Genomic DNA, 20,986 nt, shown 5'->3' on the forward strand with positions numbered 1-20,986 from the left:
ATCGGTCACATTGTCAGGATATTCTCCATCACCGTGTAAAAGTAGATGCGTGTCTGTTCCTTTGCAATTTTTGGAATATATTACAATCTTCAACAATAAGTTGCTTAAGTTTTATTTTCACAAATTGACAATATCTAACTCCCATAATTATGTTACTTTCCTGTAATGCTCACCTTTTTGTCGGATACTGATGGATTCTCCTATGGTGTTGCCTGCAGAAAGTCAGGACAAGGCAGATTTCCTATGGAATTTATTAGAGAAATTGTAAATATAGTCTTGGAGATTTGGAACTAATGAATGTGCAGCTAGTGGTGCAGCAGTAGGGTAGATGTGCTTTATAATGGGGAAAATCCTATAATTCTCCATTTAGAGGTATGAAAGAATCATCATAAATGCCAATTGTTTTAATATTATCTTTCATGTAATAACTATTCTAACATGCCCAAATAAGGATTGCGCAACATACATAGCAAATTTCAAATTCTGGAAGCTGAGAATTCTCTTGTGCTTTCACATAGCTCTCTGACTTCCATCTCTTTCGAGAACTAATGTACTTAGATGCAGTGAAGGTATTGTACTCCAGTTCTGGAGCTGTCATTGATTCGATTCTCAAGAATAATCTCTGCAGATCTTGTGCTTGTAGGCCAGCTTCAAACTTGATAATGGCTGCTAATTTGTATTTTGGTTTGAATTTTTTTTTACAAGTACAAATGTGATGCAATGTTTTGCGAAGGTGCTAAAGGGTCATTGCAAGATACTAAAGTGTCTCCATTGTTCAGAACATTTCAAGGATGTAACATTTCTGTAAACAGTGAATCCTTTAAAAGGGCACAGTCTTCATTTCAAAATATTTAACAGTTGAAACAGTTCATATTGGTCTGCAAAAACATGATCTACATCCCAAATATATAGTTGCACAGCTTGCAACTTGAAATTATTGGTGAAGGAAGGGCAAGATGTTCATGCAATTCCCTCCCCAAATGACAAAATATTGGCCTTAATCTTTTTTCGGGTAAGCATGAGTTGCATTGAGTTTGAGGGTTTTTTGCCACAAAGTCTAGTGAGATTTCCCGCCCTACCTTCTCAAATCCACCACATTAATTGCCGACCTCGTCCCTACAGTTTCTCTCAAGTCTGATATTTGCCCCATCTCACCACACGCTAATCCCACAACAATTTACCACTCAGCACATACCTGCTGAAATGCCAGCATTACTGTGCCATGTCTAAAAGGCTTTTGTGCACCCGGTTGAGTGCTGGATTCCAAAGCTGCCCTGCTTATTGATGGACATAGTCTGAACATGCTGGAGAAGTGGATGAGGGTCAACCTGCCTCTGGTAAGAAGACCCTTGGCATATCAAGCTTGTCTAGATATGTGACCCTGGGATCACCCCACCCAGAATGTGCTCAAGAGCTGAGCGGGTTCCCTCGACCCCCAGCTGCAGAACAAGGGAGTACACAATAATGCAGTGAGAAGGAGAGAAAGAAGAAAACATACTGAGGGTACTTTTCTGGTGCAAGTATAAAAGGCTTGTCTAGCAGTCTGTTTATGCATAAATATTCCTGATGTTAACTTTCATGTGTCTGTGAGTATCTCTGTGTCGATGCTAAATGCACCTTCCCACCATCTGGCAGTACTATGTGGCTACACATGCCTGCCTTTCCCACCAGCCATTGGCATATGAAGTGATTATTCCTGGTGTAGTCATCCACTGCCCCTTGAAACCCCTCCCTGCCCGTGAATGACTCCCCTTCTCTGCATTGAATCCTTTCCAACCGTGCTTTACTATATTCCCCTTTACCAATCCTGCTACTCTCTTGACAGTCATACTTTTGCCCAGAGCCTGCAGTCCCCTCGCAGAGATTAATCTGCTGAGGCTCGGTCCTGCGGCAATGGCCACACTCTCCCACCCACTCACACCATTCCCCTCCCTTCCCACTTAGTTTCTGTGGACAGACCTGATCCTGACCGTGGCTCACTCCTTAAGATAGCCCCAGGAAAGACTTGCCCAGACCCCTGACTGTACCTATGCACCTCCCTGATTGCATTAGCTCTATCCTCTGGACATGGTGCAGTTGTAAGATTGACATAGCACACTGCCACGTGGCAAGATGTGCACCCCTAGACTGAGGACTGCTTAGCAGCCAGGCAAGATGCCTGTGCAAATGACATGTCAAGGTAAGGCAGGGATTCTGCGAATAGGCAAGTAGGTGCTAAGAGAGCAAGTGAGCAGCCCTGACACACAGCCTGGTCCAGTCATTGAGCTGGGTGCCTGTCTCTGTATGCAGAGTGCCCTGCTGCAGCCTTTCAATGCTTGTTACTAGAGCATCTTGCGATGCAAATCTGTGCTTCCAGAGCATACTGTCAGTGCATAGGAAAAGTGCCAGAATGATTGTGACAGCTTGGTAGATGCCAGATGCCAATATCCATGGAGGAGGTGTGTGTGTGCCTGGTGTCCATTCATTGTGCTTTGGGCTGTGGTTTGGTCAGAGGCAACATGGAGGTCATTGGAGTAAGTGGCAAGCTGAATCTGCTAGGTATCTATTCTGGTTTCCTTGCTGAAGCTCATCTTGCTGTTGCACAAGCTTATAGTTGGGGGCTGGCTCGACACTTGTTCGCAAGGGGCTGATTACCTCTCCCAAACTTGTTGTGTTGAGGCCAGCCAACTGTTGCTGTGCAATCCAGTTTACATCAGCTAGCTCAGCATAGATCAGGGATTCCACTGTTTGACACAGCAATAGTCACTGGGGGAAGCAGTTGTGCTTCTGCTGAGGAACAATTCATGTTTCATAGCAACAAATGAGCCTGACTAATAGTTGACATATAGGCATATTTCTTTTTCTGTACCGAAGTCAGTAAGATTGAACATAATGTAATGTGTTTGTTAATAGTGTTAGAGATTAGCATCTGGTAAAAAATGTGTGCGCTAAACTGGGAGAAGGAAAGGTTCTCTGCAGACTGATGGATTAATTTACATGGATCATTTTCCATTCCAAGGATATTAACTAAGTCATTCCTCAGTGCATGATGATCATTCAGTAGAAAAATACTGAAAAAAAACACCTGATTTATGGAGAAATTGTTATTACCGTTTTAATGGAATTGAGATATTTGCCATCTGCAGTCTTCTCTACATTATTAAGCAATGCATCAAAATTATTGATTGTTGCTCTGCTATGTGAACTTAATAATAATCTGATAATTGTTTTGTCTCAGTTTAACAATTAATTGATATGGTATATCCAAATAAGGTATTCCCAGTAAGTGAATGAGATCTATTTTCTGATTTACTTGTTCATTAAAGTCAAGTTGGATGAGATGTAAGCTACTAAATCTAAATTTTGGAAGGTTACCAAAAACATGCACCGAGTCCACATAATGGTGCCACAGAATGCCAAATCCTTCCTCTGTATTAACTTACATCGTTTGTAATATAGTACATCAGATTAATTTAAATTGTCCATTAGTTTGGACTAACATTCCTATACGGTTGACTATCTTAAAGACCTTAGTTGCTGTCTATTTGGAAAGCCTAAGTTGAAGGCTTAATGCTTAGTGAGAGCTGACTTTCTGATTCCAAGCTGAAAATTAGTACTGTAAATTAATTTTGTTTTTAAGGTGAGATTTTTGTAATAAAACAAACAAAATAAAAACAAATGAGTAGTCCAGAATGTGACAGATGGAGTCTTTGTACATAGTTCACCAGACTTGGTCCAAGACACTTGGAAGAACAAGGAAGTTGAATTAAAATTTGGTGTAGTCCTGTGCATTCAGCCACAAGCCATTTCTCTCCTGTATTTGCTGCTATTGAGGTCCCTGTGATTGGAGGAGTAGCACACAGTGAAAGTGCATGATTTCTCTTTAGTTTCTGCAGTGTCTATTGAGTGTTAGTTAATTCTAAAGCCTTACTTGGGCTCTGTCTCCACATACTTCCCCAATGATCAGAACTTGGGGCCTAGTCTCTCTCTCTCTCTCTCTCTCTCTCTCTCAACTTTTGTTTCTCAAATGAAAAGGTAAAAATGGTTTTATTAGTTAGCTCTGATGCTTGCCACTTTATTGTGTTTATTAATTTTAATTAGTTTTTGAATTATGTTTATTGGTTTTGCATTTTTAAACCACTTGTTTAATATTATGTTAAACTTTATTTGTTTGAAATTTGCTGATCAGCTTCTTAAGTAAGAAAAAAACATTGAAATAGGGCCCCACACATGTGAAGTTTGGACAGTCCTGCTGTAGAAGCAGACCTGTCAGACATGAACCACAATTAAAGTGGTTGAGCAGCTAGTCAACAATGGAATGCAGTGGAGAGACATACGTTGCATGTATATCGTTGGCTACTATCTGATCCACACAGTAACTATTTCCATATTACTTGATAGCTTCTTCAATCTCCCTCCTTAACTGTTTGGGTTTTCAGAAACAAGTGATACTTCAGTGGTTCTGATGAAAGGTTATTGATCTGAAACATAGGGCTATACTTTCTGGCCTCCAGATCATCAGAAACCAGATGTATGATGAGAGATATGCATCAGGATCTTGCAGAAGACCTGACACATGGATCTGTGTGGAAATTGCCTGGGAAGTGTAAGCTTCCATTTGGCCTTACCTATGCTCCCAGAGAGCCTCCACAAATGTCTCTGGATCAAAGTTGAAGACTTTGGTTGGTATAGAGACTTAACTGGGTAATTACCCTGAAAATATTGGATTAAACCTAGTCTTAACATTTGGGTAATGCCAGAACAGCACCCCAACCCCCAACTCTGCTCCTGACTAGACATAATTCAACTATTATCTGACTAGATCCAACCCCACCATCCCTCTGACTACTGACCCCAACCACCTTCCTGACTGGACCTGAATTTTGTATTCCCAAAGATCATTGAAATAACTCCACAGAAGCCAATAGCCCGTGACCAAGTCACCCTTTACATACACATGGAGAGTCCTTGACACTGATCCAAGTCCCTCAGAGCCAGCTCTCAGAGTGAACAGAACCTCTAACACTCTGTTATATCTGTCAGTTAGGGTTCCCCGATTGGGGCTGTTAATCTGGTCCTCTCCAGGAACTCATTCTAGAGGTCCACCTAGCTGCCCTTATTACAATCACTGCAGTAACTGTATTTAACCAGAATTCAAATCCACACTTCTGTGAAAGTTTTTTTTCCCCCCAGTTATCCACACTCCATGAAGCATATCCCACTGATCACTGCCATATTTAGACAATCAATTCAAACCCAATGAACGCTTAATGAATATGTGCATCACCAGTTTTCTCATTCTATTATGTCTCAGCCCATGTTAGATGGTAACAACAGATTCCCATTTTTTTTCTTTTTAAATGGATCGATTTGTAATAAAACAAACAAAACATTTAAAAGGCAACAGATTATATTCACAATTGTTTCTTTGCACATTAATGTTGTAAGCATCCTTTTTCCAACAGTTTCTTAGAACTTGCTGCTTCCTTGGTAAAATAATCAAATAGTTGACTGCTGCTATCTACTCATTTCAATTTGGAAATCTGTCCATTCTCCACCATCTATTTTAAGATGGCAATATCAATCCCCAGTCATGTTTATTCACATTTTGTTCACTGTATGCTGTTCTATAGTGATTTATTATTGATGTAACACTCAATGGGTATTGCTGCCAAATCTCTTTGTAAAGATTTTCTTCTAATATTTTCACAACAAAAAATACCAAATCTACTGCCTCACCAAGAGTGAAAGTCTCTGCCACTAAGGTTTTCTTTTACGAGTCTTGTGATCTTTTTAGTTTCCTAAACTAAAGGGCAATATTTACCTCACTTTCCCACAAGTAAAATTATAAACCCTCCTGCACTTGAGAACTTACCAGAGATTTGCATAAGAAGCATTACTAAAAACATGAGCTTTCATGTTCTTGGCATCTCCCAGCAACGGAAATCTTGAAGCACAGTTCTCTATTTTTATTTTTTCAGTGTTTTGTGTGCCTGAATAATATCTTTCACCTTTGAATTTCTCATAGCTGCACACAACTCTAATACTTCAAACCTGGCACCTGGCCTTGTTTGGGCACCCAGCCAAATCAACTATCCAATTAGACTTTGCAAATCTTCCGCTTCAGTTTTGGAACACACTGCACCTTTTTGCAGTGCCCTGCTTTGACAATGGCTCTAACAACTTCCAATAAGATTATTTGTTATAATTATACTATCTGTTATTATATATTATAATTTATATTTTTATAACCATTACAACATGTGGGTGGCACGGTGGCACAGTGGTTAGCACTGCTGCCTCACAGCTCCAGAGACCCGGGTTCGATTCCCCACTCAGGCGACTGACTGTGTGGAGTTTGCGCATTCTCCTCGTGTCTGCATGGGTTTGCTCCGGTTTCCTCCCACAGTCCAAAGATGTGCGGGTAAGGTGAATTGGCCTGTAGTGTTAGGTAAGGGGTAAATGTAGGGGTATGGGTGGGTTGCGCTTCGGCGGGTCGGTGTGGACTTGTTGGGCCAAAGGGCCTGTTTCCACACTGTAAGTAATCTAATCTTAAAAAAAACATTTAACTAGCATTTAGATGAACACTTGGAACATCATAGCGTACAAAGCAATGGACCAAGTGCTGGAAAATAGAATTAAAGTATAGTTACCTGATGACTGGCATAGACTGAATGGGTTGAAGGGTCTCTTTCTGTCCTGTAACACTCTGATTTGAAGATTGCTGATGCAAAGTGATACTTGATTTCCAATCCAATATCTTTAAAGCCTCAGAAGTTTGGCTTCTGTTTGAATTCTGTTTTAAGCCCATTTATGACTATATTTTCAAATTCACTATTCCCACTCCACAAAAAGAAATCATGTACATGCATCATAAGGATGCCTGATAGCTGCCTCTAATGAGACAGATATTACTGAGAAGTATTAAATGTTTTGAGACTTTGGCTTTAATGAAAGCCTTCGACTTCATGCAGTGCATTCAAATGCTCTGAAAACACAGCAATTGTAGCCCCTTACTTAGCTTGGGGCTGATCACTTAATACTAATGGAACTTTGGGATTCCTACCAAAAATTAACTGATCTGGACTATATTCTCCCACCATCCTCAGCTTCATCAATGACTTTCTCTCCATCACCATCATCAGCATCAGAAATTGGGATGTTTGCTGATGGCTGCGCAATGTTCAGCATGATTAATGATTACTTACATGTTAAAGCAGTCCATGCACAAATACAAGATCTAGATAATATTAAGGCTGAGGCTCACAAGTGGCAATTAACACACACCACACAAATGTCAGGCAATGACCATCTCCAATGATCGACAATATAACCACTGCCCCTTGACATCGCAGTTCCTTCAGTGTCTCATCGCAGGAGTTTTATCATCTAACGTGTTCTGAAGAAATGCCTGAGGCTATGGAAAATAAAGAACATGAATGCATGGGAAGGGTTAAAGCATGAAGACCAGTGGGAATCTGTGGTCTGTGGAGGCAGGATGGGATAACCCCATAGTGGAACATTCTTACACCAATTAGCAGAGTAAGGTTAAGGCTGAAAGGTCACTATGGCGAGATGAGATAACACAAGTAATAAAACAAGTTTCTCTGTTAAGTATTATTATGACAAGATTGGGACAATAAATATTTGGGACGTGACATTAAAATATCTAATTAATAGTTAATAAAGTCAGCTTGAGACACGAGACTATTGTAACAGATGGAATAGCTAAATAGCTAATCATGACAGGTTAGTCTGGAATTGAAGATCACTGTAGCACAGTTAGCAATAAATATCTAACCGTGACATTAGAATAACATTAAGTAGAATGTACAACTAAAGAGATAATGGGAATTAACATCACTGGTTTATTGTGTAGCCAGAGTGAGGTACTTTGATTAATATAGTTGGACATACTGATAAGCTAACAGAAACATGATAAAAAAATGTAAAAATCCATGGGCCCTCAGGTTCGTGGGCATTCGACAATCTGCTTTCTCAGTGTCACGGTTTTTTGTTTGCAAATAAAAGACTTACTTCTTGAAGTACTCTCTGCGTCTCCTGGTGGTTCTCGATATTTTCTCCACAACAAGGCCTAATGAGGGAATGTGGGAACAGGAGTTGGGTATCATAATTAAAGAATTAGCTGGGTTTGAATTGGTTGGATAATATAAAGGGAAAACATTGAACATGGATTACCCTCACAACAATTCACGGGGGAAAGAAACAAATATGATTAATAAAGATCTTAAGTGAGGTTGAATGATTATACTAGAAAGAACTAGGGAATTTAATTAGTTTAATAACAAGGATTCATTTGTATAGTTCATTTTATTCCCATTTGATTGTATTAAGAAAAGTTTCTGTGTTAAACTGAACATGCAGGCACCACTTAGCTAATGTGGCCAACACACAGGCCTTGCAGCTAAGTGCTTGCCTTTATCAGCAGCTTGAATACCTACTGACCTCTGAACCACTCTGAGCTGCTGAACAAAATGATATTGTAGGCAAAGCAAGCCTTAGTTCAGTAATAACAAGCAGTTTCCAAAAGCGAGATTAGGGCAGGATCCAGGAGATAGAGATGGTAGATAAGACCAGGAATAGCAGACACCCTGCCTCCTAGGAATCTGCAACAGAGGTATTTTGCATGGTGTAAACCTAAAACAGACCATGTTGGAATTCAAGTAGTGTACTGTCTGTGTTTCTCCATGTATAAATATCTGAAGATTTCTTGGTTGGGCAGAGTCCTGCTTCAGAATCTTTCTAAGGTAAAGCTCTCGCAATATTTTGGCAAAATGAACAATCGTAACCTGTACCAGAGGTTCCTAAAATTACTTTATAGGGGTGAGATTTTTTTATGGAGCATAATTAATTGAAATAAAGCTCTCACTAAAAGTGTGAACTCGAATTATGTTTAAATACTGTTATCTTTTGGAATATAAGTTCATTGGCAAAGAATGGTTGTGTGAAATTGTGAAGTGTCAGGGTATGATTACCCACCCTGTTTTCTGAAAACTTGATGACAAGTGGAAGAATGAAGTTACAATGTAGACATGGGTTACTTTATTTCCAAAGAGTCAACAAGGTGTGGGGTTTGTGCTTTCATTACTACACAAAAGCAAAACAATTGTGAATGTGTAAATACACATGTGGGTGGCACGGTGGCACAGTGGTTAGCACTGCTGCCTCACAGCGCCAGAGACCCGGGTTCAATTCCCGACTCAGGCGACTGACTGTGTGGAGTTTGCACATTCTCCCCGGAGTTTCCTCCGGGTGCTCCGGTTTCCTCCCACAGTCCAAAGATGTACGGGTCAGGTGAATTGGCCATGCCAAATTGCCCGTAGTGTTAGGCAGGGGTAAATGTAGGGGTATGGGTGGGTTGCGCTTCGGCGGGTCGGTGTGGACTTGTTGGGCCGAAGGGTCTGTTTCCACACTGTAAGTAATCTAAACATCTTAATATTCCAGGGTTCTTTGCATCAGAACATCAACAAGATCTGTCATTTGCCCGGCACAGATTAAGTTTCTGCATAAAGCTCTTTGAATAGTTTTGTTATTTCACAAAATTATACTGATTTGTACGCCATTTTATGGAGACTTCTTTAAGAGCGTGGAAACAAAAGCAGTTTCATGTTGACTCATTTTTTCCCAGTCTTAATTGTATGTTTTGCAGTGAATGTTTAGCACTAAGATAGAAAGTCTGGCCTTGTGTAATGTTTAAAGAGTCTTCAGGGCCTCATAAAAATGGCAAAGAATTTTTGACTGGATAAATCACAGGGTTTGTATGTTGAATATGCAAAGTAATTTCCTTCAACTTAATTAGATTCTTAATCCAATGGCAGGATGCAGTTAACTTGTCGAATGTACCAAAAAATCTGGCATATACGTAACAGATAAACCTGTTCACAAGATAATTATGATGAAGAAGACAGATTTAATTCATCAATTCATAGATATAAAGTCTTCTTTCCAGTTGCTTTTGAAATTATTCCAAGGTTTTGCATCCAACATTATCTGGAATATTATTCTTGGTCTTGATCACACCTTGAATGAAGAATTTCCTGATATCAGCTCTAAAGCTGCCTTTTGTCAACAAGCCTCCTTTTATAGTTTGTAAAGATTAAGTTTCTGAAGTGTTTTCTTTGTAACTCAGTTTACCCACCGGTTAAGTATCTATGTCCAATGTTTAAGTGTTTTCCCAGTTTCTTGTTTAAGAAAAAAGCTAGATGTCATTTCTGCTCTAACTAGAGTGCTACAAAGTTTGATTTGTTATTTCCTCTCATTTGTGTTCTGTTATTTTGTTTGTTTTTTTCAACGTCTTATTGTTTTTTATTGCTGTTCTATGTTGGTTAGACATTGGTTAAATGCAGTTCTGCATTGATTAAAACTTTGAAATTGCTTTCAGCTTCACTATTTCAGCAGCATTTGCTCAACACATAATATCTAATTTCCTCCTTTCAAGTAGTTTTTAATGAACCGGTCCTGTTATGACACACCTCCTTTGTAGGTGGGACTTGAACCCAGACATTTGGACTATGGTAGGGACACTACCCCATGCCACACGAGCTTCCCCCTTCTTTCAAGTGTTTGTCTGTTGCTTCTCTATCATCCTATGCTTATACTTATGATTGGGCATTTCTTTGCTGAGCCCATTTCTGTCATCATGGTTCTGGAAGGACTAGAAAAGATTTCCGTATTGATTTTTCATAATGGTGATTGTTGTAAAACATCAAATGGATCGTGGAAACTAAGGTACGGATAATATTTACTCTGGTTATTTGATGGTCATTTGTTGGCACATGCTAATGGATGGACAAGCCTGAACAGTAGGAGTACCAATGTTAGGAGAGATAGTCAAAAGCTGTGTCAGAGATTTTTAAAGAAATGGGGAGAGATCTAGAAAGATGAAGATATGAGAAGAGAATTGTACCTTGCAATATCGTGAGGATGTGTGAGTCACACATCACAATCTGCCAACACAGTTCAACTGTATCCTAATTCACATTGTGATCATTGTATCTAGAATTGATGCTTTTATGTCTGATGTTTATATTTTCCTTTTGTGATTATAGGACACAGGACCTTGTATGTTGGCGTGCGTATGCCTCTGGGTAGACAAAGTCACCGGCACCACAGGACCCATGGATCAAAGCACAAGAAGCGAGAGAAAGTGAAAGGTGCTGTCCAGGAAGAAGGAAAAGACAATCTCACTTATGGTGAGATACATTTCAGCTTTTCCTCTCACTGCAACAATTTGAGTTGAATACCCACTTTCTGACATCAAAATTTCAAATCAATGAGTCAATATTGTCCACAAATACCAAACTATATCTTAGATATGATACTTTTCTGAAATATCAAACAACATTGCTGGGGTATCTGTATTGTACATGGAGAGATATTTTATTTGGAGATTCATTGTAATTCAAGAAACACAAAATAATCTAATGTTGTTTCTTCTGTTTCTACTTCAGTACAGTTAGATCCTGTTATTTGGAAATATATAGTTGGAAACATTTAAGTAGAAATGTGATCTGCAGGGTAATCTATGATGAATTCTGCAGGCTTCAATGTCTGTTTTCCATACCTATACACAGGAACCACTGTATTTTTGACAATTACTCTGACATATCTGGCTCAGAATTGAGAAGCTAGAGTGAACATAGGCCCCTTCAGAAAATGAGGCTGGGGAAATAATGGGGAACAAGGAAATGGCAAATGGGTTGAATAAATACTTTGCATCTGTCTTCACAGTAGAAGACACTAAAGCATCCCAAAATTACTCAATATTCAAGGGGCAAAATGATAGAAAATAAATACAACAACTATCACTGGAGAAAAAGTGCCAGGGAAACTAATGGGGCCAAAGACTGATAAGTGCCCTGGACCTGATGATACTTATCTTTACTCATTAAGGGATGTAGTTGGATGCACCGGAAATAATCTTATGGGTATTCTTAATTCTGGAGATGTCCAGAGGGATTGGAAAACTGTCAATGTAACACATGTATTTAAAAGGAGAAGGAGACAAAAAGCAGTTAACATAGGTCAGTTAACTTAACATCTGTTATTGGGGATATGTGCCAATCTGTTGCAAAGCATGTAATAGCAAATCATTTAGAAATGCATAAAATCATCAAGCAGAGTCAGCATGGCTCAATGAAGAGGAGCTAATGCCTAACAAATTTACTAGACTTTTTTGAGGAGGTATCAAGCAGGATAGATTAAGGGGAAGCATTGGATATAATATATGTCAGATTTTCAGAAGGCATTTGATAAGATACCAGACATTAGGTTGCTTAACAAGAGTACACAGTGTTGAAGGTAATGTATTAGTAATGGGCAGAGGATTAGCTGACTAATAGAAGACAGAAACAAAAACAGAAATTGCTGGAAAGATGCAGCAGGTGTGGCAGCATCACTGGACCCAAAATGTTAACTCTGCTTTCTCTGCACAGATGCTGTCAGACTTGCTGAGTTTTTCCAATAATTTCTGCTTTTGTTTCTGATTTCCAGATCCATAGTTCTTTAGTTTTTGTTTGATAGAAGACAGAGTTGGGATAAGGGAAGAATTTTCAGACTGGTAACCTTTAACTAGTGGTATGCCACAGGGATCAGTGCTGTGTCCACAATTATTGACAATGGTTTGGATGAGGAAAGTGAATGTACAATAGCCAAGTTTACAGATGTCACAAAGATAAGTGGGAAAGCAAGTGGTGAGGATAACAGAGTCTGCAGAAGGATATAGGCAGGTTAAATGAATGGCTAAAAACTTGATAAATGCAGTGAAGTGAAGAAATGTGAAGAGAGTTTTGGCAGGAAGAATAGAAGAGCTGAATATTATTTAATTAGAGAAAGACAGCAGAAAGCCACAGAACCGAGTGATTTGGGAGTCTTTATTCACAAATCTCAAAAAAGCTTACATCCATGTTTAGCAGGTAATAGTAGGTAAATAGGATGTTGGCCTTTACTTCAAAGGGAATGCAGCATAAAAGTAGGGAGATTTTGCTAAAACTATACAAGGCACTGGTCAGACCACAGCTGGAATACTGTGAACAGATATAGGCCACTTATCTAAGGAAAGATAGACTGACATTAGAGGTAGTCCACAGAAGATCCACCAGGCTGATCCTGGGTGAAAGTGATCCTCGGTATTGAAGGACTGTCTTATGAGGAGATGCCGAGTAGATTGGGCCTTTACTTGTGGAAAATATAAGGATGAGAATGATCTTATTGAAACATACAAGATTATTTGGGTACCTGATAGGTTAGATGCAGAAAGTTTGTTAATCTTGTGGGAGTGACAGGCATTTGTGATGCTGGGGAGCTCTGAAGGAGGCTGAGATTGATCCATCACCAGGCACTTCTGGCTGAGGATTGTTACAAATATTTCACCTTTGTCTTTTGTAAATCGCATATAAGGAGGATAATGAAATAAATGTAATCTTCAGGGACCTTCTGCTTCACCATGAGTTCTTAGAAAGAAAACCAACATAATGTAAGCCACACATTCTCTCACCTTGTTGACAAAGTGCTAGAGGGTATTTTATAAATGACAGTATATTTTGATGTACAATTAAATATCACTGCCTATTCTGTAATGAACTAAATATGTATTGCTTATAAACATTTTCAGGCTGGAAAATTAGAATGGAAACCATCCTTAAAACTGAAAGTACTTTGCTATGAGTTAGCTGGAACATATGGAATAGATCAGGACAGTGTCAAATTGATCAACAGTAGGGGCATTGTTTCAATGTTGGGGAATAGCCTTGCATATGAAACTAGGGAATGAGAAAAGACCATTTGACCCATCAAGCCCATTCTCTCAAGCACCACACACATATACACTATCACAACTGCTGCCTATCCTGATCCAACGGTTCCTGAAAGATGATTTGGATCAGTTAAAACTTCTGTACTCTTCAAAAGAAAGTAAACACAATATGTTTCCTCAGAAACATCCTGCCATGCCTGAATAGTATACAGCTGAATATTTCTGTAATTTAATCACCTCATCCTAAATCACTTCCTGATCCTTCAATTCCACTTCCTACCAGTTAAACATGATGTGGAGGTGCCGGTGTTGGACTGGGGTGAACAAAATAAGAAGTCACATAACAGCAGGTTAGAGTCCAACAGATTTCTTTGAAATCTCAAGCTTTCGGAGTGCAACTCCTTTGTCAGGTGAGGCCAGTTAAACAACCAACCTTGTTAAAGTAGCTTGGTTAATTAATGCAGATTATCCCTGGCTGTCCAAACATTCAACACCTCAATCACTCTGAAAGAAACAAGCTGTTTGTGACTGTGCCCTATAGAAATGAATGTGGGAAGAAAAGGTTTTGCCCTGTTTCTGGCCCTGACCCAAAAAATTAAGGATCCAGAAACTTGATTGCATCTGAGAATCTGTGTTCTCCATGGGCACCTCCATGTGGTTGCAGAAACCATGTTGAATTGGTGCTTGCAGCTCATTATTATGAACCATGTCACAGCCAGCATGACCAATGCCATTCATTGGAGGATTTGGGGCAAGGGGTGTAGTGGTATAGGAAATTAGCTTCACTGAGACCTCTTAAAGACAGCCAGTACCTCTCACAGTAAGGATCACACTGTAAAATACTTGTAAGAGACAAAAATAGCTGCAGGAGATCCAGAGAGGACACACAAGCCTTCTGATGCTGTACTAACATCTGACCAGAAGGAGTTGGATCTTCCTTTTCATGAATTGGAGGAGTTATAGAGTCATAGAGATGTACAGCATGGAAACAGACCCTTCAGTCAAACCTGTCCAAGCTGAGAAGATATCCCACCCCAATCTAGCCCCACCTTCTAGCACCCGGCTCATATCCCTCCAAACCCTTCCTATTCATATTCCCATCTAAATACCTTTTAAATGTTGCGATTGTACCAGCCTCCACCTCTGGCAGCTCATTCCATACACGTACCACCCTCAGCACAAAAAAGTTGCCCCTTAGGTCTCTTTTATATCTTTCTCCTCTCACCCTAAACCTAGTTCTGGACTCCCTGACCCCAGGGAAAAGACTTTGTCTATTTATACTATCCATGCCCTCATAATTTTGTAAACCTCTATAAGGTCACCCCTCAGCCTCCGATGCTCCAGAGAAAACAGCCCCAGCCTGTTCAGCCTCTCCCTATAGCTCAAATCCTCCAACCCTGGCAACATCCTTGTAAATCTTTTCTGAACCCTTTCAAGTTTCACAACATCTTTCCGATAGGAAGGAGACCAGAATTGCATGAAATATTCCAACAGTGGCCTAACCAATGTCCTGTACAGCCACAACATGACCTCCCAACTCCTGTACTCAATACTCTGACCAATAAAAGAAAGCATACCAAACGCCTTCTTCACTATCCTGTCTATCTGCGACTCCGCTTTCAAAATCTTTGATGCAACACCTATCGCCAGGAAATAGATGCAGTCTTGAAATAAACTCAATACTCTCCATCAGAATCACCATGAAATATTCTTAAAGGTCACCTCAATAATGCTCTCCTCCCAGCTGTACCATATGTAGTCTCTCTACTCAATTCGCTCTTCCCCTGCTTCCCTTCACTTTCCTACAATCACTGCACCACACTTCACTCTATTGCCATCATCTCTCACTCATAATCCACAAATGTTGCTGTCACTGTGATTATAACTTTGTTTCACGCCTCACACTACATATAAACCATTCAATTATGACAACACATACATGAAACATCTCACAAAGATCTTTTCTTGCAGGAGGAAGTCATACATAACTTGAAAGGAAGCTATAACAGGAGGAGGCTGGGTCCATTAGCATATGCTCTCCCTGATGAAAGAAAATGTGCTGGCCACTGTGGGTAGGAAGATAGCCATGGCCATGGTAGAGGAGGCATCATGCTTCCAACTTACCCTATGTACTCTGCATGACATACTGGCAACTGCTACTAGCAGCCATTTGCCTCTCTGCTATCCCTCAAGCTAAAAACTAATCCTTTTATTCAGGTGCTGAATGTGAGATTACCACTATTCTGTGTGACCAGATCTGACATTCTCAAGACTGGTATCATGATGGAGTCTGTGCTGATACCTAGGACATCTTCCATTGAAAATCTTGTTCCTGCAATGGAAGCTCAGATGACTTTCTTATGGGCCCTGGGTGCTAGTATTGACCAGGCCTTTCAGAATGTTATATCATTCATATGTACTGTGTTCTTAAACAAAGTCGTAGTACTGCCAAGATGGAATCCTGGAAGAGTGGCTTGGATTCCTGGGAAAAATACTTGCTGCCCTTATGAATATACATGCCAATTCCCTTGCCAACCACTTAAATTCCCCAGTGTAACACAGCCAGCTGGGCCACATTGTCCTAACCCAGACAGAATTTCTTTGATTAAGCTCTTGTGGCCCAGAGTTGCTAGCTTGCCCACCACAGCTATCTGAAGTATCCTATATAGAAGTTTAAGAGCCTTTCACCTCTCTAGCTGTAATCACTGAGGATCTGCTTCACTTAGGAGCACAATAAGTAAACAAGCACATACAGTAAACAATAAGGGGTTGCGCAAAGGTAATTCTTAATTACTTCATTTGTGTATTTGCTGTGCATGTTTTATCCCACACTTTTAAACATGAACTCAGCATTTTTAAAAAGTTCATTCAGGTATGTGGACTTTGCTGGCTGGGCCAGCGTTTATTGACCTGAAGTGGATGCTGGTGAACCACTTTTTTGAACCACTGCACTCCATTTGATGCAGGTACACCTACTATGCTGTCAGGGAGGGAGTTCCAGGATTTTGACCCAGCGACACTGAAGGCATGGCAGTATATTTTCAAGTCAGATGGTAAATGGGCTGCCAAGGAACTTGAAAGTTGAGGTATTCCCATCTATCTGTTACCCTTATTATTTTAGTTGGTAGTGGTTGCGGGTTTAGAAGGTGCTGTTGATGGAGACTTTGTGAATTTCTTCAATGCATCTTGTAGGTGGTACGTACTGCTGTGACTGAGTAGCAGTAGTGGAGAGAATGAATTTTGTGGATGTGTGGTGCCAACCCAAAATGGTTGCTTTAAGTTGGATGGTGTCAAGCTTCTTGAGTATCGTTGGAGCTGCACTCATGCAGAATCACCACTCCTTCAGTGTCGCTGGGTCAAATTCCTGAAATTCCCTCCCTAAGGGCATTGTGGGTCAACCCACAGCAAGTGGAACCTGCAGCAGTTCAAGAAGGCAGCTCACCACCATCTTCCCAAGGGAGAATCTAGGGATGGGCAATAAATGCTGGCCAGCCAGTGATACCCACATCCTACAAAAATGAATAAATAAAAAAAAGGAGTATTCCATCACACTTTCGACTCGTACCTTGTAGATGGTGGATAGGCTTTGGGAATCAGGAGGTGAGTTACTTGCTGCAGTATTCTGAGCCTCTGACCTCCTCTTGTAGACACTGTGTTTATGTAGCTAGTCCAGTTCAGTTTCTGGTCAATGATAATCCACAGGATGTTGACAGTGAGGAATCCAGCAATGGTAATGCCATTGAATGTTAAGTGTTGATGGTTAGATTCCCTCTTGTTTGAGATGGTCATTGCCTGGCATTTGTGTAGCACAATTACTTGCCACTTGTCAGTTCAAGCTTGGCTATCGTCCAGGTCTTGTTGCATTTGGACTGGGACTGCTTCAGTATCTGATCTATCTGATTGCTTCAGTATCTGCATCCAAATGATTGTAATCCACCATTTCTGGCACCCCCAGTGAGATGCAGAGGCTGGTGGGATGGTAGGTGGTGAATGGTGGTGGATCATTAAACAACACACTGGAGGCGGAGGCTCCACGAATGTCCCTGTCCTCAATGATGGAAGAACCTAACATGTCAATGGAAAAGATAAGGTTGAGGCATTTGCAACAATCTTCATTCAGAACTGCCGAGTGGATGACCCATCTCAGCCTCCTCCAGAGGATCCCAACAATACAGATGTCAGTATGGAGCCAATTAAATTCAGACACATGTTCCCCTCCCCTCCCCTCCCTTGTCAGCATTCTGTTGGGACAGTACCTTCCATGATACTCTGGTCTACTGTTCCTCCACTCCCAATACCACTTCACACTGAAATGGCATCTTCCCATGCAATTGCACAAGGTGTAACACCTGCCATTTACCTCCTCCCTCCTCACCATCCAAGGCCCCAGCCATACCTTCCAGGTGAAGCAGTGATTTACCTGTACTTCATTCAACCTAGTCTGCGGTATTCACTGTTCACAATGTGGCTACCTCTACATTGGGAGCATTGCAGCACACCTACATTCTGTTTGAAAAAGTCACCCTGAGCTTCCAGTTGTCTGCTACTTCAACACACCACTGTATTCCCAGGCCAACATTTCTGCCTCAGGCTTTCTGCAGTGCTCCAGCGAGATTCAACATAAGCTGGAAGAACAGTATCTCATTTTCTGCGTGGGGTTCCTCCATCATCATCAAATTTTAATAACTTGAGTGTGATTCCATTCTTCCATGTTTTTCACCCACCCCCACACCTGGTCATATTATGATATGGGTTGCTTTCAGCACAGTCACGCTTTCTCACCAGTGCCTCGGCCCAATAACACATTATATGGGTTGGCTTTTAGTGCAGCTCACCCATTCTCTGCTATTCTTAACTCTTGTTATCACTTTTATTTTAGATTAGATTACTTACAGTGTGAAAACAGGCCCTTCAGCCCAACAAGTCCACACCGACCCGCCGAAACACAACCCACCCAGACCCATTCCCCTACATTTACCCCTTCACCTAACACTTGGGCAATTTTAGCGTGGCCAATTCACCTAACCAGCACATTTTTGGATTGTGGGAAGAAACCGGAGCACCAGGAGGAAACCCAAGCAGTCACGGGGAGATTGTGCAAACTCCACACAAACACAACCTGAGGCTGGAATTGAACCTAGGTCTCTGGCGCTGTGAGGCGGCAGTGCTAACCACTGTGCCACCCATTCAATTTTTCTTCTGTACTGGGCTGCTATCCATAATCTGCCTAACCCTTTCACAACAAGCGCGCACGCATGCGCACACACACACACACACTTTTTTTTTCTCTCTGTCTCTGAGTTCCATCCAACCTTTCCACTCACCTCTCCCCTTGATCCACCCAATGTTAAGTCGCTTTCTTCCCATAAATGCTGCCAGACCTGCTGAGTTTCAAAAGCTATTTCTGTTTTCTATGGTGAAGCTTCACCAGGTTGACCCTTCATTTTTAGGTATGCCTGGTGCTGCTCCTGGCATGCCCTCCTGCGTTCTTGATTGAACAAGGGTTGATCCCCTAGCTTGATGGTCATGGTAAAATGGAACATATGGTTGGCCATGAGGTTACAATTCTGCTGGTGTTAATGGCCCACAGTTCTTCTTGAATGCCCAGTGTTTAGTTGCTAGTTCTATTTGAAGTCTATCCCATTTATCAAGATGATAGTGCCACACAACATGATGGATGTTATTCTCAATGTGAAGGTGGACCTTTGTCTCCATAAAGACTGCAGTGATCAGTCTTCTTGATACTGTCATGAACACATGCCTCTGTGGCAGGCAAATTGGTAAGAATGAGACCCGGTATGTTTTGGCCTCTTGTTCCTTCACCACCTGCTGCATCTATGTAATTTGGTACTCAGCCTGCCTAATCAGTTGGTGAGTATGGAATCTTCTGGAATTGAGTTTTCTTTTAATAACGTACACAAAACAAGTGTCAATACCCATATCCTGAGACCATCCAGAAGTAATTTCCCAACCTGAATGTGCCTTTTTCAGAAACAAAGACAGTGATTGTCTCACACCCCGAGAGCAAATATCAGCACACAAAGTGCTATGCTGTGGATTATGAGCTAAGCCCAATATGATATTTGGAAATATGACCTGGTAAGGTAGCCATGTTCACCTATCTGTTAAACAGGCTTTAAGTGCTGGTTGAAGGTATAGAACAACAATTGCAGAGATAGCAGCAGCAGCAGAAAGGGCAACAATATCTGTGCCTTTAGGATCTAGTGGGAGACTGCAACATTGTTTGACCTGTTGTTCACCAAGTACACCATTGCAGAAAACTGAATTCCTGGTAATAAAGTTACAAGTAACTTTTTGAGGGTGTCTTGCAATAAATTTGATATGGCTCTACTTACCCTTCAGAAGTGAAAGCTCTTTCTTCAATGTAATCTATCTTTGTTTTAAGATGAACAAATTACATGAATTATAAACTATTCTTTTGTTAATAACTTGTAAAAGTACACTATTAACTGTATTTTCCTCAGGTTTGGATGCACGAGTGGCTGAATGAGTGCTTTAGACTGTTGGGATGAATGTGTAAATAAATAATTCTCTTTACTTAAACTCACAAAAAGCTGCTTTTTGGTCATTAAGTTCTCCATATGTGGCTAAGAAGCAGATAGATATTTTTTCACAAAGAAATCAGTAATTATCGGTGGTAAAGGAAGGGAACAGGTGCTTGAGAGTTCTTGTTCAACACTATTATTCACAAAAGCTGTTCTTGCTGTCGCTCAGCAGCAGAAGCACTCCTTGAATGCACAGACTGTCTGCTTTAATGTTACTGGTAGCAGTATGACTCTTACATTAGGCTACTTGTGCCTGAAGTCCTGACCTTTGAATCAAGTCTGATGAGAATAGTCCATGCAGCTGAATAACCAATTTGTGACTGCCTGTTAGGCAGCATAGAAGACTGGATTGCATTATCAAATCATGACTACTCCTGGGACATTGGTCACAGACCTGATTGATGTGGCGCCTATGCTTGCAACATAGCTGGGGTGTTCAGGAATTAGAGTGGTTTTCTATTCAGAAAGATGTCAGAATGGTAATGGGGAGATTACATGGCTGCTTAGATATTGTTTGTGGCATCTTTCACCCTGAGGTAGCTTGTTTTATAAGCTCTCTTTCTGCTTTGTTCTGTCTGTTGGGACAGAGATGGAGATGTTCTTCTAGATATTAGAATGCGTTGGTAACTTTCCTGATAAAACAATGAATGAAATCTATGAAATGTTG

General features: G+C 40.7%; 1 protein-coding gene across 1 annotated transcript in view; it reads left to right on the top strand.

Annotated features, from left to right (window-relative positions):
* The window catches only part of LOC132805749 (electroneutral sodium bicarbonate exchanger 1-like), a 341,616-nt gene that overhangs the window by 75,461 nt on the left and 245,169 nt on the right, over positions 1 to 20,986 (top strand). Inside the window, exon 2 of the mRNA XM_060820976.1 lies at positions 11,049 to 11,192. Within this exon, the coding sequence (XP_060676959.1) occupies positions 11,078 to 11,192 (115 nt within the window). The 5' untranslated portion in view covers positions 11,049 to 11,077. The remainder of the gene's footprint in view (positions 1 to 11,048; positions 11,193 to 20,986) is intronic.

This window comes from Hemiscyllium ocellatum, chromosome X, assembly GCF_020745735.1.
Source record: "Hemiscyllium ocellatum isolate sHemOce1 chromosome X, sHemOce1.pat.X.cur, whole genome shotgun sequence".
NCBI classification, from domain to species: domain Eukaryota; kingdom Metazoa; phylum Chordata; class Chondrichthyes; order Orectolobiformes; family Hemiscylliidae; genus Hemiscyllium; species Hemiscyllium ocellatum.